The sequence below is a fragment of the Mustela nivalis genome, assembly GCF_964662115.1.
Source record: "Mustela nivalis genome assembly, chromosome: 4".
Taxonomy (NCBI): Eukaryota; Metazoa; Chordata; class Mammalia; order Carnivora; family Mustelidae; genus Mustela; species Mustela nivalis.
The window spans coordinates 55,657,727-55,676,601 of NC_139023.1; the positions used below are offsets into that span (position 1 = coordinate 55,657,727).

At 38.3% G+C, this 18,875-nt stretch overlaps 1 protein-coding gene across 1 annotated transcript in view; it reads left to right on the forward strand.

Moving 5' to 3' along the window:
- Window positions 1–18,425, forward strand: part of TAPT1 (transmembrane anterior posterior transformation 1) — a 59,167-nt gene extending 40,742 nt beyond the window's left edge. The window contains exons 5-14 of the mRNA XM_082727809.1: window positions 881–1,016; window positions 2,335–2,432; window positions 2,611–2,680; window positions 3,869–3,949; window positions 5,563–5,672; window positions 7,736–7,795; window positions 8,174–8,242; window positions 10,998–11,074; window positions 14,418–14,578; window positions 16,269–18,425. Coding sequence (XP_082583935.1) covers window positions 881–1,016; window positions 2,335–2,432; window positions 2,611–2,680; window positions 3,869–3,949; window positions 5,563–5,672; window positions 7,736–7,795; window positions 8,174–8,242; window positions 10,998–11,074; window positions 14,418–14,578; window positions 16,269–16,486 — 1,080 coding nt within the window. The 3' untranslated portion in view covers window positions 16,487–18,425. The remainder of the gene's footprint in view (window positions 1–880; window positions 1,017–2,334; window positions 2,433–2,610; window positions 2,681–3,868; window positions 3,950–5,562; window positions 5,673–7,735; window positions 7,796–8,173; window positions 8,243–10,997; window positions 11,075–14,417; window positions 14,579–16,268) is intronic.
- Window positions 18,426–18,875: the final 450 nt, after the last annotated feature.

The window sequence follows — 18,875 nt, forward strand, 5'->3', positions numbered from 1 at the left end:
GGTGAAGCAGTGTATAGGCAGGGCTTAGCACAGTACCAGACATGTGTTGGGTGCCCCCTAAACAGTGGGTCACTATTATGCCTGCATTTGACAATTTAATTGAATTGAATTGAATCGAAATTTACTGTGTGCCAAGCACTGCCTTAGGCCCTGAAGATCCAGAGGTGAGCAAAGCCTGTTCTTAAGGAGCTTATGTTTTGCAGGTGGAAAAGAGACTGTAAACCAGGAGGTATTTGGAAGTGATAAATACCATAATGCAAAAGAACAGGGTGATGGATTAGAGACTGAGGGAGCCAGAGATCTACGGCCTGGGTGTGATTGTAACATTCTAGCCAAAGCTTGTATAATATATACTCTCCTTTCTTTTTTATGTGCTGCTTTTTTTCATCATACTCTATTCATGGAGATCGATACCTAAAAATGTCTTTTGGAAGTAAATCTGCATATTATATACTCTGTGATTAATCTAAAACAAATTAGAGTTACAGCTGTCTACAAATATTAGGTGCAAATACAGTGGGTCTTAAAAGACTTAAGTTCGAATCCTGAATCTGAATTTAAAGAATTAAAATCAGAAAAACTATGATTTTGATGTGCTTCTCCCTTTTATTTTTGCCACTATGTAATACTCTTCTTGTTATAAATATATAGCTAATTAGACAAAGTCTAATTCAAATAATGCAAGATTTCAAGCACTCACTTTGTGTCAGAGAATAAAGAGATCCCTGCTCTTTTGTGGCTTGCCTTACAGTGAGATTTAAAAAGTCAGAGCTCCAGTATTTTTGAGTTGCATCTGAGTTTGAGTAACATATTTAGGTGGAATGTTAAAAAACACTTTTCAGAAAAAGAAAAAAATTTTTCCAATAATTTTTCTCTTTAGGTAGCAGATCGTCTGTTTTCATCATTTGGACAAGATATATTAGATGCTCTCTATTGGACAGCAACAGAACCTAAAGAAAGAAAAAGAGCCCATATCGGAGTGATTCCTCACTTTTTCATGGCTGTTCTCTATGTCTGTATCCTTTAGAATTACTGGAAATTTCAAGTCAGTACATATTCTACATTATTTTATTCAGCTAGCAATTTCTCAAATTTAAAGGTGTATGTGAACGTGTGTGTGTGTGTGTGTGTGTGGTGTGTCCTGAAGATTAATGTGAAATGTCTGCTTTCTTTTAATAAATTGGTTATAGTAGTTACTGTGAATTAAAAAGCCTCATGTATGTTTGATCCCTTTAACTGGTAGAAAACAGTTCTAGTCTCAATGTGACTGATTATATGGAAGAACTTGAGAAGCTAGGTTTGTATTTATACATACTTTATAGAGATCCACATAACTTTCATGCCCATACTGAAATTGTTTGGAAGTTATCTTTAAGCCTATGAATGTTTTGTTAAAATCTAGGATTTAAAATGTATGTGGTTCATCTAGAGGTAAAATTTGAAATTGTTTGGGGAGGAATTTTGGAATTTTTATCTCCTCTGCTCCCCATACCGCTTCTTAAAACTTTTCTAAAGTTAAAGGCTTTACTATATAAACTGTTTGTGTGCATGTATGTAGCCATCTGTGTATTTATACACACACATGCATAGTTACACTTAAGTTCCATATGGGGTCCAGATTCATTCACAGGAATGTGTACTGTCCCTGAATTTGTCATCCCTGAAAATATTGGATTAATACTTGGAAAGTTAAGGGGCTCAGTGGGAATATTTCTATAAGCATAAAAGTTTGTTCTAAGTATGTGGAGTAAAACAGTGTTCTCATTTAAATAAACTATTCTATGTGCAATATGAATATAATTCTGCAACTTGTGAATATCTTCAAAAATGACATCTAAAGAAGAATCTCAATTATCAGACATTTCTTGTCATCTTACATCCCCACGCCAACGCCCTGCAGAACTGTAGAAGCCAGTTGCTTCCAGACTTCTACTTTGTGTTCTTTTCTATTCTAGAATGTAAATCAGCTAAGTCTCTTTTTTCAGTATTTACCATAGTTTATTCCACTTATTAGAAACTTTTTTGAGGGCCTGTTTCCCACATCTTTTGCCAAATGCCAGAAGTCCAGAAAGAACAAGATAACCATCTTCCAGGACTCACAGTCTAAGTGAATAGATGCCCAGAGGCTCATTTCCGCTTTTGTTTCAGGTGGGTCCTGTACATCTTAGCTGGCAGATTTGTATCAACTCTAGCTAACAAGGTAATAAAACACTAACGCAAGACTGGATTTAGAAAGCATAATCATCCCTCCCATTGTTCACTTTCTAAATTGTATAGTTTCATATACTAATACGAAAACAGACAAGCTTTTTCCTTGACATCATTCACTGCTAGTTTTGCATGCAATTCTTATCATGGTTCAAGCAACAACTCTCAACGTGGCTTTTAACTCGCACAACAAGTCACTGCTTACCATCATGATGTCTAATAATGTAAGTATGAGATTTTATTTTATATTTTTGAGGTTATATGGGCACTTTAATGGCAATATTGTGGATGAATAAAATTATTTTTTAAATGTTATTTACTGTCCAGGAAGTTTTATATGTATCTTGTCCATTTTTTAAACTGTTACAGTGATAAACGTGATATTTTTGTTTACTATTTCAGTTTGTTGAAATTAAAGGAAGTGTTTTCAAGAAGTTTGAAAAGAACAATCTTTTTCAGATGTCGAATAGTGGTACGTACACTTAGCTTCTACATGCAGCTTTATGCATATGATTTTGCAATTTATTTTGAATCTCTGTGTCACATTTCCTCTGGGCTACTGCTTCTTTGACTTAGCTATGCTTTCTCTTACTCCCTTAACATCTTTACCAGGTTTTCTTATTATCATAGTTATTATAATCTCCAAATATTTCAATGTGATAGTTGTATAGCACCATACCATTCTTCCAGAGCTTGTTATTAATCCAAAAATTTCTTCATAGCAGATGATATTCCATTTCGTAGATGTAGAAACTAACACACAGAGAACATAGTTTGACTTCCCCAAGGTCACCCACACAAATGTCAAGAACAGAGTTATGACTGTAAACCTCAGATTGTCTCTCTGTGCTCACCTTTTTCATTTATGCCTTACTGGCTCCTTACTAACCCTAAGAAGAGTGAAAGCACATCTGTCCCTGGAAACATTATCTTTTGTATCATAGTTACAAAAATCGAAGCAGCATAATGTCTTTGTTTTCAAAGTATAGCCTGTGGAACCCTGGAAGGGCATCCCTGAGACCCTGCAGTGAAGTTCACAAAGTCAAGAACATTTCATGAGAATATGAAGACATAATTTATCTCTCACCATGTTGACATGGGGGTGAAAGAGTCCTGATGAGATACCAGTACCCACCCCCCAGAGTGGCTGCTCCCGTAGTCTACCACTGACAAACACTAGCAGGGGTACCAACTGACTGGTGTTCTCATACTTTGATGGGAAATACTGCATTTGCCCTGGTAGGTTCTTATACAGTTAAATATTTGCCTGTTCTGTAACTTAGCAGTGAGAACACATTTTCACAAAAGACTTGTACAAGAAATACGGGAGCTTTATTCATAGCAGCCAAAAACTGGAAATAACCCAGTGTCTTTCAGTAAGAAAGCAGATAAACGAATGGTATAGCCATGCTGTGAAACACTACTCAGCTATTTAAACAGAAAAAAACACTGATATGTTCAACCATATACAAAACTGGAATTTCCATACCTGAATTGAGACATAAATGCCTTACCAATGTAACACCATCTTATATATAAAATAGTATATTTATTTTGCAGGCATTTATATATAATTAGACTTTCATCACGTTCTATAAGTTGTACGTGAGCTATATTATATTATTTATATATAGTACAGTATATTTTAATTTTTTTTCAGATATTAAGGAACGATTCACGAATTATGTGCTTTTGCTAATAGTGTGTCTAAGAAACATGGAGCAGTTTTCTTGGAATCCAGGTATGTAACTGTTAGTAGATACGGTGCCTTCTAATTTTACTCTTTTTTTTTTTTTTAAGATTTTATTTATTTATTTGACAGACAGAGATCACAAGTAGGCAGAGAGGCAGGCAGAGAGAGAGGAGGAAGCAGGTTCCCTGCTGAGTAGAGAGCCCGATGCGGGGCTCAATCCCAGGACCCTAGGATCATGACCTGAGCCGAAGGCAGAGGCTTTAACCAACTGAGCCACCCAGGTGCCCCTAATTTTACTCTTGAACCAAAAATCATTCTTTTACATGACTAAAGTGAATATTGCAGAGAACTTCAAAAACTTGAGCTGCTCCGCTCCTAGGGTGTTGGAGATATCTGTTTGGGTAGAAGGGATTGAGCATGTTCCCCGTGGTGTGGTAGGTGGGGGGTGGTGGGTGGAATGCCTCACTATGTGAAGTAGTCTTTGGCCCATCATTTCCTGTAAACCTCACAGTGTCTCTAGAGCTGTGTACTCCATGGGTGAGTGGATGCTGCTGGGCACTGCAGCCTCTTTGTTTCTTTTCTTAACTGTGGTGCCCTGGGGTTATCTAAATGCAGTTGGCTTTTTTTCATTTTCATGGTTCGCCAGAAGAACTTTTGTTCTTTCTTAACATTTGTCTTTTACTCATTCACTGCCTCTTATTTAGCATTTTGAATAAGGATAAATTGAAAAAAAAAAAAAGATACAAGATAGTACATTTTGTTACTTACACATTTTTAAATCAAGGCTGATAGGAAGCTGTTAAGATTCTATGAATTTTCATTATCCAATCACATAATAGGCATTTCCATAAAGCCAGGCACTGTAACACACATACAGAGTCCTAAGATAGACATAGGACTCCCAGGCTGATAGTAGAAATCTGCAGGTAATTATAACAGTCTGGCAGTGCTGAGTGAAGTTGGTGGGAAATGGATGGCCATGTCTTGTGTAATTGAGAGTTTTTTCATGTCTGTCATTTTTATGCAACCTCATTCTTTAGGACCGAGATTATACTTTGCATTTTATTTATTACCCTCAATGCCGTGCACATCCCAGGCTTTTAATAACTTCTTCATTTATTTTGATTCATTGCTAGTTTTCAGATACCTGTGAAAAACCAGAAGCAGATGTTAAATGAGATATGTGATCTTGGAAATATATTTCTAGAAGTTTTTTCCCAGTATCTTTAATTCATAGTGATAAAGAGGAGAGGAGATTATTCAGTTGACTTCAGCACATGTCCCTACTAGCTATTTACTGTCACAATAGGCAGCTATCAAATTAAAGGATTTTATGACAAGCCTGGTTAATTAGCCGTCCTACCAGTGTGCCGGCCCCATGAAGGAGTTTAGAGGCTCCGTTCACCTCTTTGTCCTGCCCCTCAAGGGTTTAGCACAGAGGAAATACAGAATAAAGAGCTGTTGATTGAATTATCCTTTAATTTGATAAAATATAGCTCTTGTGATAATTGAATGCTAGTTTTGTCTCTTATCGTTTATTAACAACATTATAATTAAGCTCTGGAGATTTCAGATTTCTATGGCAGCCTGTGATATTATGGTTTAAGATGTTCTATTCATATTAAGAGATTTAATTGTCTCTTTTTCCCTGTCCTTTCTAGATCACCTCTGGGTGTTGTTTCCAGATGTCTGTATGGTGATTGCATCAGAAACTGCTGTGGATATTGTAAAACATGCCTTTATCACCAAGTTCAATGACATTACCGCAGATGTATGTATTTTAATAAGCAAGCAATTCAGTGTTTAAGGTTGACTTCAGTGAAAATTGTTACAGCCACCCTAGAAAACAGCGTGGAGGTTCCTCAAAAGGTTAAAAATAGAACTACCGTATGACCCAGCAATTGCACTACTAGGTATTTATCCAGAGGATACAAAAATACTGATTTGAAGGGGCACATGCATCCCAATGTTCACAGCAGCTTTATCATTAATAGCCAGATTAGGGAAAGAGCCACAAATGTCCATCGACTGATAAACGGATAAAGAAGATGCGCACACACATGCACACATCAAAAAGAATGAAATCTTTCAGTGACAATGGATGGAACTAGAGTGTGTTATGCTAAGCAAGACAAGTCAGAGGAAGACAAATACCATATGATTTCACCCATATGTGGAATTTAAGAAACAAAGCAGTTGAACATAGGGAAAGGGAAGGAAAAATAAGATAGAAACCGAGAGGAAGGTAAACTGAGGGTTGCTAGAGGGGAGGTCGGTGGAGGATGGGATAAGTGAGTGATGGGTATTAAAGAGGGCACTGTTGGGATGAGCACTGGGTGTTATATGTAAGTGACGAATCACTAAATTCTGCTCCTGAAACTAATACAAGAGTATGTGTTAACTAACTTGAATTTAAATTAAAAGAAAACAAAAAATAGTAATTATGAAAAGTAATATTCATGTAAAAAGCAATATTAATATTAAGTAATGTTCTTAATATTATAAAGATATAAATATTATAAAATATTGTAAAGATGTAAAATAAAGCTAGGTTTATTCCATTTATTAACACAAGAGTACTACTTTGAAGTTAGAATTATATTTTTAAATTTTGAAAAATTGTTATACTACAGAAAGTATGTTATTTAAATACTGAACAGTCTTGGTTCCATACTGTTCTGTGGAAGTATAGTTTGGGTAATAGATCAGGTCAGAGTAGAGTGTCACTAACTCAGAATCATGATAAATTGTTAATATTATCATAGTCTGTGTACTTTAAAAACTTCTAAAAATCACCTTGTTTCTTTTTAAGCATAGACTATCAAACCTTTTCTCTCTGGCTAGATTTTTTTTAAGTATTTTGTATTTAAAAATTGATTTTTTTTCTGTGATTATAGATTTCTGTGTAGTTATAGAATACAAGAGCCTTATATTTTTTGGTGAAAGCACTTAGGAGATTTGCTTTATGTTTCAACCAGTGTTCTGTGGAGTTTCCACAAATAGATGTGTGCTGTAGGCCCATTGTACACAAAGCATGAAAGTTCTCAGTGCCTTCCCTATTCCTACCTCAGCCCCAAAATGAATATTCATTTGGACAGTTTCCTAGTTTTTATTTGGGTTGTACTTTGTCTTACTGTGGTACTATTTCAAAAAGCAGAGATTTGAAATCTAATGTGGTTGCAATTGCTAGAATATGATTTAATTAAGAGTTTCTGAATGCTTTAATAAACTTAAATAAGATTTTGTACTCTTTTGTAAAGCACTGATCAAGTAATTTAATTTCACTGTTGACTCTCTTGGTTTCCTCAGTACAAAATAGTTGGCTTTCCATAGGATCATTTTCTCATTATCTGAAGGCAAAATTAATAAACTTGATTCAAGCACTTAGTGCAGTTTTAGTGAAATGACAGTTTCCAGTGCCTTTGTAAATGTTACCTCTTCGAACTCAGTTTTACATCTTGCTTAGTACCCATTGTTTGAATGATACATCATTTTCGTAATAATAGTTTTTTAAACTGTGCATTTAAAATTTAAAAATTATTTTATATGTATTATACTACTTAAATAACCACTCTTCCCTAGATTCTAAACTCTCAGGATCATAATCATTGACTATTTATCCCTCTTTGAAAAAAAATCTCAGCCTCAGGTGGGGCTGAGGCTGTTTTACCTTTACTGTAGGAAAACAGAGAAGCACTATCCAGATGTCTGTTTGGCCATAAGCACTTTTTCCCTGGTTAATTATTAAATGTTTTCATCTACAAAGTCAATTAAGTCTTTGTACATTATACATTGCATTATATCACTTAATATTTCACTTTTATTTGTCTTTAGGTCTACAGTGAATACAGAGCCAGCCTTGCTTTTGACCTTGTTAGCAGTCGACAGAAAAATGTGAGCATTATATTGAATACAGAGTCCAAAATTACCTGAACAATGGTTTAATTTAGCGTGGAATATTGGTTAAGGGAAAGTTGTATAAACTGCAACTTCCTACTTATCTCTATTCTCGACACTATGTTTGTAACTTAGTAAAATAATGACAGTACTTAATATTAAATAAGGTGTGATTTCTGTAGCATATTAACTGTTATACAACTTTGGATTTAGAACTTCTTAATGAACATTTAGATTTCCACATTTTACTCAATTATATAATAGTTGTCGGGATCTCTTTTTGTGCATAGCCTCACCCATTGAGAACATCTGCTGGTGGTAAGTGGAAGTGAACTTTTGCGATGCCATAAATCCTTCTTTGCTTTCTCTGTGCAGGCATATACTGATTACAGTGACTCTGTGGCACGGAGGATGGGGTTCATCCCTCTCCCATTGGCTGTTCTAGTAAGTTCATACTTTTTTTGCTTTTCTACAGTGAGATAGCTGTTATGATAAAGTATTAACAAATGGATTATTGAGTTTATTTCAGACGGACCTGATACAAAAACTAAAGGTAAATGACTTGGAAGGAAATTATAAGTTATGGTATTATTCTTTTGGATTTTGAGCTGTGCAACAGAAGAGTAATTTTAACAGATATTTTATGTAATGGCTTTCCTAGTAATGAGAGTACTCATTTTTGCTTATTCATTTGGCAGAGATTTTTCTTTTTGAATGGAAATGTCTAGTGTAGGCATTGGTGCGACCACTGTAGCATGTGTTAGCGGAAGTATAAGAAGTCTATCCAACATTTCTAAAAGGCAGTTTGACAGTATTATGCTTTGATGCAGTACTTGGAGTTCTAGGGATTTATCCTAAGAAAATAGTTATAAAAAGCACATGATGATTTATAGGCAAGATTATGCATCGCAGTGGCATTTATAATAATAGAAATTTGAAAGTCATGAAATAGGTTAAATAAATTTTGGTATACTCAAATGAAGACATAGTTTCTATCCATTATAGTCACTTTTTACGATTTTTGCAGAGGTTTTACAATGAAAATTTTTCCTGTTATACTCAGAAAAAATATGTATACATATTAAATATTAGCACTGAAATGTATTAAATCAATCCAAAAAATAGTCACCAACTTTGAATATTTAAATGAATTGCTCAGAACAGCCTTGCAAAAAGTTACTAGCCACATCAGGCCATAATAATGTTTGTTAATTAAGATTTGCTGGCCATACCTGTATTTGATTATGTTCCTCATTGGCTACCTAGTCTCACATCAAAACAAATGCAATCGTCTTTTTGCCAAAGGACATCTAGAGTTCTCATGTAGATGCAGTGTCATGGAAGCCAACTAACATGTATAAAGAAGTTGTAAGTGATACCAACTGTATTTAGCCCAGCTTGCCTGACCTTTTTTAAAGGCTGGGAGATTAGTAGATTTAATGTTATGAAAATTTCATTGTGACTCTCCAGAAAACCACATCCTAAATGTTTTCAATTCTATTAATAACTTATTTGTTATATAATAATATAGCTTTCTTTTTCTGGTAAAAGGAGCTTCTAGAATTTTGGAAAAATAGAATATTTTAAAGAGTAAAATTGTTAAAACAATTGATAAAATGTTAAATCTTTCTACATTTGTTACCTACAACTGGAAACATGATACATATACTATAAGGATAAACCTAGGTTGCTTGACTGAGTTTTTCTTTTTAAAGGATTGGTTAAATGATTGGATTTAAATGTGGCCCTGCTTTGCCAAGTAGTAGTAATTTATTTGCCAGAAAACTCTATTCATAATTAGTATGGATTTTCTAATTTAGTATTTTTTAAATTTTTCTCTGGCCTTTGTTTTATTCCTTAAATGAGTTTTTATAATTGATGTACCAAAAGATTTAAGTTTAGCTAATAATTGATTAGTGAAATGCTTTTGGAGAACCTCCCACATTTTCAGAGGGGATCATGCAGTTAGGCAGTGATCCAGCAGGTCTGCTTCTGTTGCACTTTTCTCACAGAGCTCCAAAGTGACCCCGTAGCTTTGGCAGCCATCTGGAAACCTTAAAGAATACTCCGAGGCCTCTTTAAGGCCCACAAGTGGCAGTATTTCTCCCCTCAATGAAATCATATCCAGGAAGAGTAAAAGAAATGATATATTAAGGTCTCATGGAAATTAAGCTTTGCACTTATGTACCTTAAAATTACTTAATAACATATTAGATAAAAATGAAATCATTTAAGTCTTGAATGAAGCAGTTGGCTTGCCTTTCGTATTCATCAGTAAAATCCTAGAGCCACATTAACTTCCATCACAAATACTTGTACAGCAGGTCTTCTCTGCATTAGAGCCTGTGACAGAGACAAGGACTTCCATATCAGTCTTTTTGTAGTGGACCTGTAGTGAACATGTGACAGTTTCCTTGATCTCTACCCAGTTGTTCTTTTACTAAAAGACATTCTAGTGGAGTTCCACTTGATAATAGCAACATTGCTGGATAAGGCCCATTATTTTCACAGACTTTCCATTTCCATGCGGCAGCCTCCCTAGACCCTGAAATGCAGACACATTATTGAGCTGAACCTGTAATGTATAAATATTTTCCAGTGACAGACCCACAAGATTTATTCAGCACACTTCCAAGGACAATGCTGTGATATTACTCATTTTTTAACAGTACAAAGCTCCTAAGGCTCCCTTTTCTCTCTCTTTCCCATAAATCACTGTGGGTTCCTAAAAAGAGTCCAGGAAAGACAAAGCAAGAATAAAGGAAGTGCTCACTATGTGGTTTTAGCTCTGATGGGCACATATGCAGCAAGATGGATTTATTTGTATTTTCCAAAGTGATTTTCATTTTAAAAAATCAGCTGATTTGCATCTCTGTGGGGTACAACTAAATGTGTCATTCATGAACCTAGATATAGTGCTTGACTTCAGAGAATCAGCAAGCAGCTGAATGTGACATTCACCACAGGAATCCTAGATTTGCCTGAACAAGTCTACCTCAGATGTTTTCATAAGCAGCCAGATGTTCATACAATTGAAAAACCTAGGACTACCTGCTTGGATTTAGACAAAGTCCACAGGAGTATAACTAAAATGTTGAAATCAGCATGGAGAAGTCTTTATTTAAATATTAACTAATAACTCTGTGGTTGTATGTTTTGTTTGTGTATTTTTTGTTTGTTTTGATTTGTTTCTGTCTAGCTCATCAGAGTTGTAACAAGCTCAATTAAAGTGCAAGGAATCCTGTCTTATGCCTGTGTCATACTCTTCTATTTGGGGTAAGATTAACTATTCTGGAATATGGTTTTGGTTGTACAATAAAGTATATATGCAAGATATAGTGGAAGTTAATTGCAACCAAATCACCCTCCACCTATTCTCACTGACCCAGGGCTCCCTAACAGCACATACCTCCAGATTTGTTCATGACTTGGTGAGAGTCAAAGAAATATGCTGCTGTTTGGTAATAGTATTAATAGCACTTTAGATTTTATTTTAATTTTCAGCAAAATCAGTTAAAGCTCTTTCTGCTTAGGATTTCAGTTGCACTCCTATTTCCTTTCACAATAAAATCTGCCATTACAACCAGACATTTTCCTATGTTTAAAAACATCTTTAACTCAGTGAATCCATGGGGCTCTCCCCAACAAGGTTTTGCTCAGGTTCTAGGAGTCAGGTTGCCCCCCTTGCCATCAGGCCTCTGTCCCTGCATTGTCTCCCAAGTCACGTCATCAGTCCCTTGATTGGTGGCTGTGGTTTGACACTGAGCACTTGGGAAATTGTGTTGAGGCAGGAAGTCCAGGGCCTTGATTTCTCCTAGAGCCTGCCCCTTCTTCATACTACAGGGACTGACTCACAGATTCTAAAGCTCAAGGAACCACACACCTCTCTCAGTTCGACATTTAAAACCATGAGATCCTGCTTCTCTGGTGCAGATGCTCACATAGCGCTCCAAAGTTCTTGGCTTTGTGCCTTGCTCATCAAGGGCTGTTGCCATAATTGCTCTCATCTTTACTTAACAAAATATTCTTGTGTTTTTCTTTTGACCTAAACTAGGAAGTAAAGCATGTGTATGCAACATTGAAAAACTTTTTTTTAGTTACAGTTGTGTGTGTGTAATTCACCAAAGTGGACATGCTTTAATCTGAATGACTGAAAATTTACATCCCTTCCCCGCACACCTCATCACTGTTCCCCTTGATAGTCCACGGAGGCCCAGTGGCTCACCGACCTTTCTACTCCACTCATTTCTCCTTAATACTTTATATCAAGGTAGTGCCCAAATTATCTTCCCCTCCTTCAAAATCTTTCCCAGACTGCCTTTTCCCTGAAACCTCCTTTACTCTCTGACCTCACCATCCCAGGACTCTCTCCTGAGTGTGGGCAAGTCAGATTTCAGTTGGGCCTTCTGGCACACAGTGCTGGACTGTCTCCCCACTGCTCCAGGTTCCACTTTTTTCCCCTCAGACTTGCCATGGCCGACCTGCAGGAGGAAGGCCAGCAGCCTCTGCCCTCCTGCGGCCAACATGCCTCAGTGAGCACTTGCTAGGCACCAGGTACTGGTCCCAAGGCCATGCCTTTGTGGCACTGAAATTCTAGTGGAAAAATAGGCAACAACTAGAAAAGCAAATCTCTGTAAGGTGACAGTTTGTAGTAATTATCAGGAAGAAAAATAGGGTAGTGTAAGGAGATGGAGAATAGCTAAAATACTTGCCTTCCAGCAACCGTTACAGAAGGGACTCGGCAGCCCTCAGAAGGGCTCAGGTTCTGGCTGAGGGAAGGAGGAAAACCTGGAGGCTTCCAAGCAGAAGACGGCTAGGTCCAGCTGGCTTCCGGCCAGGACCACTCTGGCGGTTGTGTGGAGAATGGCCTGGAGTGTGGCAAGAAAAGAAGCAGACCTCAGGCCAAGTCAGGAAGCGGTTACGGGTCTCTTGGGGACAGGGGACTATGGCAGCCACTCCAGTGGTAGCACTTGGAGTGCTAACACTTTGTCAGCTGGTGCATATGCTGAAAGTAGAGCCAGACAGGACTTGCGGGTGAATGATGGGATGTGAGGTGTAAGGGAACCAAAAGAATCAAGTGTGATTGCAGGGTTTGGAGCCCAGGGAATGAGGGTAACGGAATTGCCATTCTGCGATAGGGAAGCCTGTGAGATATACAGGCAGGTGTGGTTTTGTGGGGTTTTCTTTCTTGTTTTGGAAGGTTCGGTTGTAATCAAGAGTTCAGGCTTGGCTTTAGTAAGTTTGAAATCCTTTTAGATATCCCCAAGGTAGGATGAGGAAAGCAAGGAAGGTATAAGAAAGGAGTTCCGAGCATAGTTGGGTCTGAGGGTAAATTGGGGAGTGTTTTGCACGTGAAAATCCTTAGGGTCATGGATCCATGTGAGGTCCTCCCTGGATATTTGCTTTCTTCGCTCCTGGAGGGGAGAATCTAGGGGCAGTGAAGGAACCTCTTTGCTTCTTTCTTTGACCTCCCTGCCAGGCCCCTCCTTAGCCTCGTCCCCACTGATTCGCAGTTTCCTGTCATTGCCAGGATCTCACCTCAGCCATAGAGATAGCAGCCGCCTCTTCATTCACAGTAATACTGTTAGTGGGGTCTGGGGTGTCATTTAAGATCCCCCATACATAGGAAGGTACCAACGTGAAGGATTGAAGGATATTTTTTCAGAATTGTTTTGCCAGATTTGTTTCAGATACCTTAAAATGTCATATACATTTTGGCCCCAGAAATTCCAATTCTGTCACAGCTATCTACACAGTTATCTTAAGGAAATACAGATTCAACCTAAGTTTTCCTGATTAGAAACTTTTAAATAGAAACAAAATACTGGAAATAACCCAAATATGCAGAAATTTAGGGCATTAGTGGGCTTTGTTATATGATAACTCAGACAGTGAAATATTATATTAAAATAATGTCCCTGAGGAACATTAACTGGTAGGGAAAATATTCATAATAATATATTGTTATGTAAAACAATAACATTTAATAAATTAGCAAAATTGGTTGACATTGCTGTATGCCAGGTACTATTCTGAGCACTGACTGGAATCATCTCTGGATTTGTGGCCAAGAAGTGCACCCAGGTCCACACAGGGTCTAAGCAGTGAGTCAGGATTTGAGTTCGAACACTTGGGCATCCAGAATCTGCCCTGGCCCCAAACTCCAGCCCCTACTGACTTGTAAAATAGACCCCATTCCTAAATAGTGGAAAAAGTACAGATTAGTATAAACTCATCATAAAAATGACCAAAACATAGTATATCAAATGTCACAGTGAGTAATGCTGGACTTTGGGATTAGAAGTTATTTTTTATTCATCTGCATTTACAAAATACATTTGTTTTGCAGTAAAAAAATAAATGTTAAATAACTTGGTACCAGGTAAAACTTCTGAGTGGTACAATTTCTTGTTGTAATGAGAACAAAGGAATTGATCAGGCATTTTCCCTTGATGTAAAGAATCCTCACTGAAAACTGGCCCATCCCAGACTTTGGCCTCCGGCTTCCAGGCCCACGCTCCTCACCTGGCCCAGTGCCCTCTCATTAGCAGTGGTAGGAGATGGCGTTCACGGTGATTGAGATGAATTCCAACTGTGGTTTGTTTTTTTCTGGTTTTAGGTTGATATCCCTGAAAGTACTTAACAGCATCGTGCTGTTGGGGAAATCATGCCAGTATGTGAAGGAGGCCAAGATGGAAGAAAAGTTGTTTAATCCCCCTCCAGCCAGCGCACCAGGCAAACCACCTAATAAATCACAGAACAAATGTAAACCCTCTCAAGGTACATTTGGTTCCTTCCATCACTTGTATGAATCATTTTCCAAAGAGTTAATGATCTGAATTCTCTTAGTAAATCATCATTTGGTCAGTTTCACAATGCTTTCAAGAATTGATTTCACTTTGCTGAGTTGTTTTTAATGTTTATATTTTAGATCTCCTCACAGATACACCTAATGCAGTGCTCTGAGTTTTTACATTTATTCCTTGTCTAGGAGTTGATCCTTGAGCGCCTGCTACACGGCAGGCCCAGGGGATACAGCAGCTGGAAAGGCAGGCAGCACTGATTCTGACTTATTGGGGAGACAGGGAGGAAGTGAGGGGGCAGTCATGCTGTAGAGAAAACTAAAGCCAGGTCTGGAAAGGGAACGTGACTGGGAGTCTGGAGCTCCCCCTGGCCAAGGAAAGGGCACCTTCCCAGGCAGACCACCAGCAGCATGTGCCAAGGCCCAGGGTGGAAACCAGCATGTGCTGGGCATGCCGAAGGACCACAAAGGCCAGGTGGCTGGTGTGGACCCACCCCATGGGAGAGGGACTAGGGAAGGATCTGTTTCAGGGGTGGGAAGTGCATTTGAGACAAGGGTCTCAGTGTCCGTATAGGGTGTTTTGGAGATCAGACCACAGTCCAGACACCATTCAGGAAGGTGTTGCAGAATGAGTAACTTGAACCAGCTGATGTTTTAAAAGGATCACTCTCCAGCTTTGTGGAAAGGAGACTCAAGGAGAGTGAGCTCAGAGACAGACACCAGCCTGGCTGGTGTTGCCTGGCTCAGAATGGGGCTTAGTGGTGTGAGCAGGGAGAGCTGGCCAGATTCCAGATAGATCTGGAAGAACACAGGATTTGCTGATGAGGTTTCACAACGGGAGAGACAGAGTGAGGGGTGATTCTAGGGCTGCTGGCCTGGAAGATTTGGAGGAAGAAGTGGGACACTGATGTAGTTTTGGCAGTTCCTTGTCTGTTCCATATCTGTTCTTGTGACTTTTCATTTAAATGGCTTATTTTTAAGTACGCAGAGCCTCTGTGTGCCAGGTAATATACACAATACTGGAGATACAGAGATAAGAAATCATGCCTGCAGGGCCTCACAGACTGACCAGGGAGATGGCAAAAGTGAATAATGCAGAGGGGAGCGGGTTGTTGACAGGCATGGACAGGCCAGGAGAGGCTCCCTTCCTGGAGGTGGTGATGCCTGAACTAAATCTCAAGGGGTAGAAGAATTGGGTCCAGGTGAAAGGACCTCTGCTTTGGACTTCCCGTAGGTAGAATGCTCAGGGTCTGCTAAGGCATCTACACAGAAGAGGTTGGATGTCCTAGGGTCTGCCTCACCTTGACGTCCTGATTGTAGCAGCCAGTGCTGACTTTTCGGGCTACAGTCATATTAGGACTTGGTCATGTAGGAGGGAATTTGTTGTATGGGAGTTCTCATCTTCCCAAAATCAGGTAGTGGTGTTAGTTGTGTGATAGGATCCACGTAATAGCCTTTCTGTAAAAGTTTAATCAAACAAATGGCGTAGCCTCAGAGTTTCATTATAAACTATGACTGCTTTATATGCCCCAGGCCATTTGGTGATCACTTGCTTTACCTAAAAGTATGGATGATGGACACTTCTTTCCATTACCACTCTCTTGGTAAGTTTGTGTATAAGTTGGGGGGAAAATCCTTTTCTAATTAGTTGGATCTGTTTTTCCACAGAAGAAAACCTGTCCGCTTCAGTCACGAGCCAGCCTGTTCATCCAAAGGAAAATGTCATCCCATTACTTGTGGCAAGCAGTTCTGATCAGTTTCTGACCACTCCAGATGGCGATGAGAAGGACATAACGCAGGAAAGCTCTGAATTAAAGCACAGATCCTCAAAGAAAGATTTGTTAGAGGTAGACAGGTTCACAATCTGTGGAAACCGAATCGACTGAACTCTGCGGCCTCTTGTGCCCAAGATGCAGAGTCCCGGGGCAGGAGATGCTCTGCTCCCAGGATGGACAGATGCAAAAAATGGCACTTAAATATTTATTTAAAAACTTAAATTATTAATGGAAAGCGAATCTTAATATCTTTCTTCCAGTAATGGGGTTTGGCTGCCACTCACGCCACAGAAAAGTAGCAACCTCCAGCCTGGACTCTGGAAACCTGACTGGTTGGAGGAGCCCCTCCTGCTTGGCAGGGAGCAGTCACCCCCGGGCCTCACGGGCGAAACGTCAGAATCACTCTGCTTCGTCAGTCCGCGCTTCCAGAACATCGAATTTTGCCTCAAGGCCTCTTCAGTACAAGGATATACCTGGAAAACTGTGAAGCTTTTCCCATGACATTACCTTTCTAGTCCCGTACTATTTTCACAAACAGTTTTCAAACTGTATTTCATCTGCCAAAGCATTAAAAAAAAGTAATTAAACTTAAGTCAAGATAAATGTTCTTACCACCAGAATAATCCTTGAAGATGTATCTGAATTAATCAGAATAAAAAGCTACCTAAAATAATTCATGATGAATGGTAGCATTTTATAGGAAAAAAACCCTAAGCCAGTTTATTTAAAAAATATTCATTACTGAAGGTTGCATCACGGAGAAAAATGTTTCATAATTTTTCAGTTTACTCTTTAAAGCAAAATGTGAGCTGTGTATTGTTCCATTGCAATGGATAAAATAGAAATACCCTTACAAAAAGGCACTTTTTTATACTGTAAAAGCAGAGCAGTGTTAACTTTAATGTATAGTTAACTGGTTTCGCTTTAAAACTAATTGCTTCATAAATTGTTTCGGTTAAAAGAATTTGGTGTTGAATGGGCTGAAGAACTGTCAGTGTACAAAATCCAAAGGTGTCAACTTTAACAGAGTTTTTTAAAGTGACAGCTTTAAAGTGAATACTCTAAATGGTTTGGGCAGCGTCTTGCTTAGACTTAATAAAACACGGGAGTCCTGCTGATTGGAGCGTCCGTGGGGGTGCCTGTGCTGGGGGCTGCGTGTTTGGGCTGCAAGCGCGGCTGTTGGGGTTGGGGGGAATGAGGTGTGTGTATTTGGACGCTGGGAACAGCAACCAAAAGGTGCTTTTTGGTTTTGTTTGAGATCGAGATTTCCGTTTCTGCTTAATTACTAGTTTGTGGCCCACATCATGGGCCAAGTCATTTCCCACCACAGTTTTATCTTGGGAAAACTTTCTGCATTTTCATAAAAATGTTATAGTGTCTCATTTCAAAATGTGCAGATGTTACTGTTAACTGTCATTTCCTTTGATGCTTTCATGTTGAAGTTCAGCTCTTGTGCTGACACTTCAGGCATATGATATGCAGAAGGTAAATTTTAGGGGTTCCATCTCTTTCCTGGGTGAAATACAAAGCACACTTGAATGTTTTGGCTTCTTTGGCTTCTGTATAAATACAGAAGTGAATCTTAATGTTTTGCATTAACTAACAAAATTGGAAGATGAATGTTCACGTAGGGTAAAAGAGGATATCGTACCGAAATGCTTTTGTGAAACCAGGAAGTATTTTGAGTTAAAAATGAAGACTCGTGTTTTGTGTATGTTTCAACAAAGTTCCATTTTAGAATTCTTGCATCCATCTCCTCTTCACCACCAAAAGGAACAGTGTCCACCTTTATGGACTAGTTTGGGGGAAACTTTGCCAAATATAGCCCTGATCAGAGCAAGAATATGATTTGGGTATATCTGTCAATTCAGCTTGAATTATCCTGTTACTATTGTGCTGTCATTTTCGGAAGATTTCATTTCCTTTGCAGAATCTGTTGGGAGTTTGGAATGATGTTCATTTCTTCTGTTAAAATGGCATTCAGTACTAATTTTATAAGTGCATCTTGTGTGAAACTCAATAAATTCAATTTTGTAATCTTTTTTAAAAAGGTCACTGAATTTATTTTAGTAATGTTATATTTGCTAAAGTAAATTTCCCACTCTGTAATAAGAATTTACTTCTAATTTACAACTGACAAGTCTGTCTAATTTGAATTCTTCTCTCAGTCTTAATGATGGCAAAATGTTGGATTTTTGTCCTGGTGAGGGGAAGGCTGGTACTTGATCAAAGACCATTTCCTATCTCTCAGCCAGTGGAGGCACTTGGATTTGACAAGTGTTTTGAGTGTCACCCAATGTGATTTTGACATCTGAGAGTCAAGTTCAAGACAGAGCTTTGCTTTTAAAAAAAAAAAAATTTAAGTACAACATTGGTCAGACTCTAATTAGCTTTTCCTTTGGAACAGAACCATAAACCTCAAGGATCATTCAGGATCTTGTCCAAATTTTTTAGTACTTTGTACTTCGGCTGCTGTTGAAACTGTACTCATTATATGTAT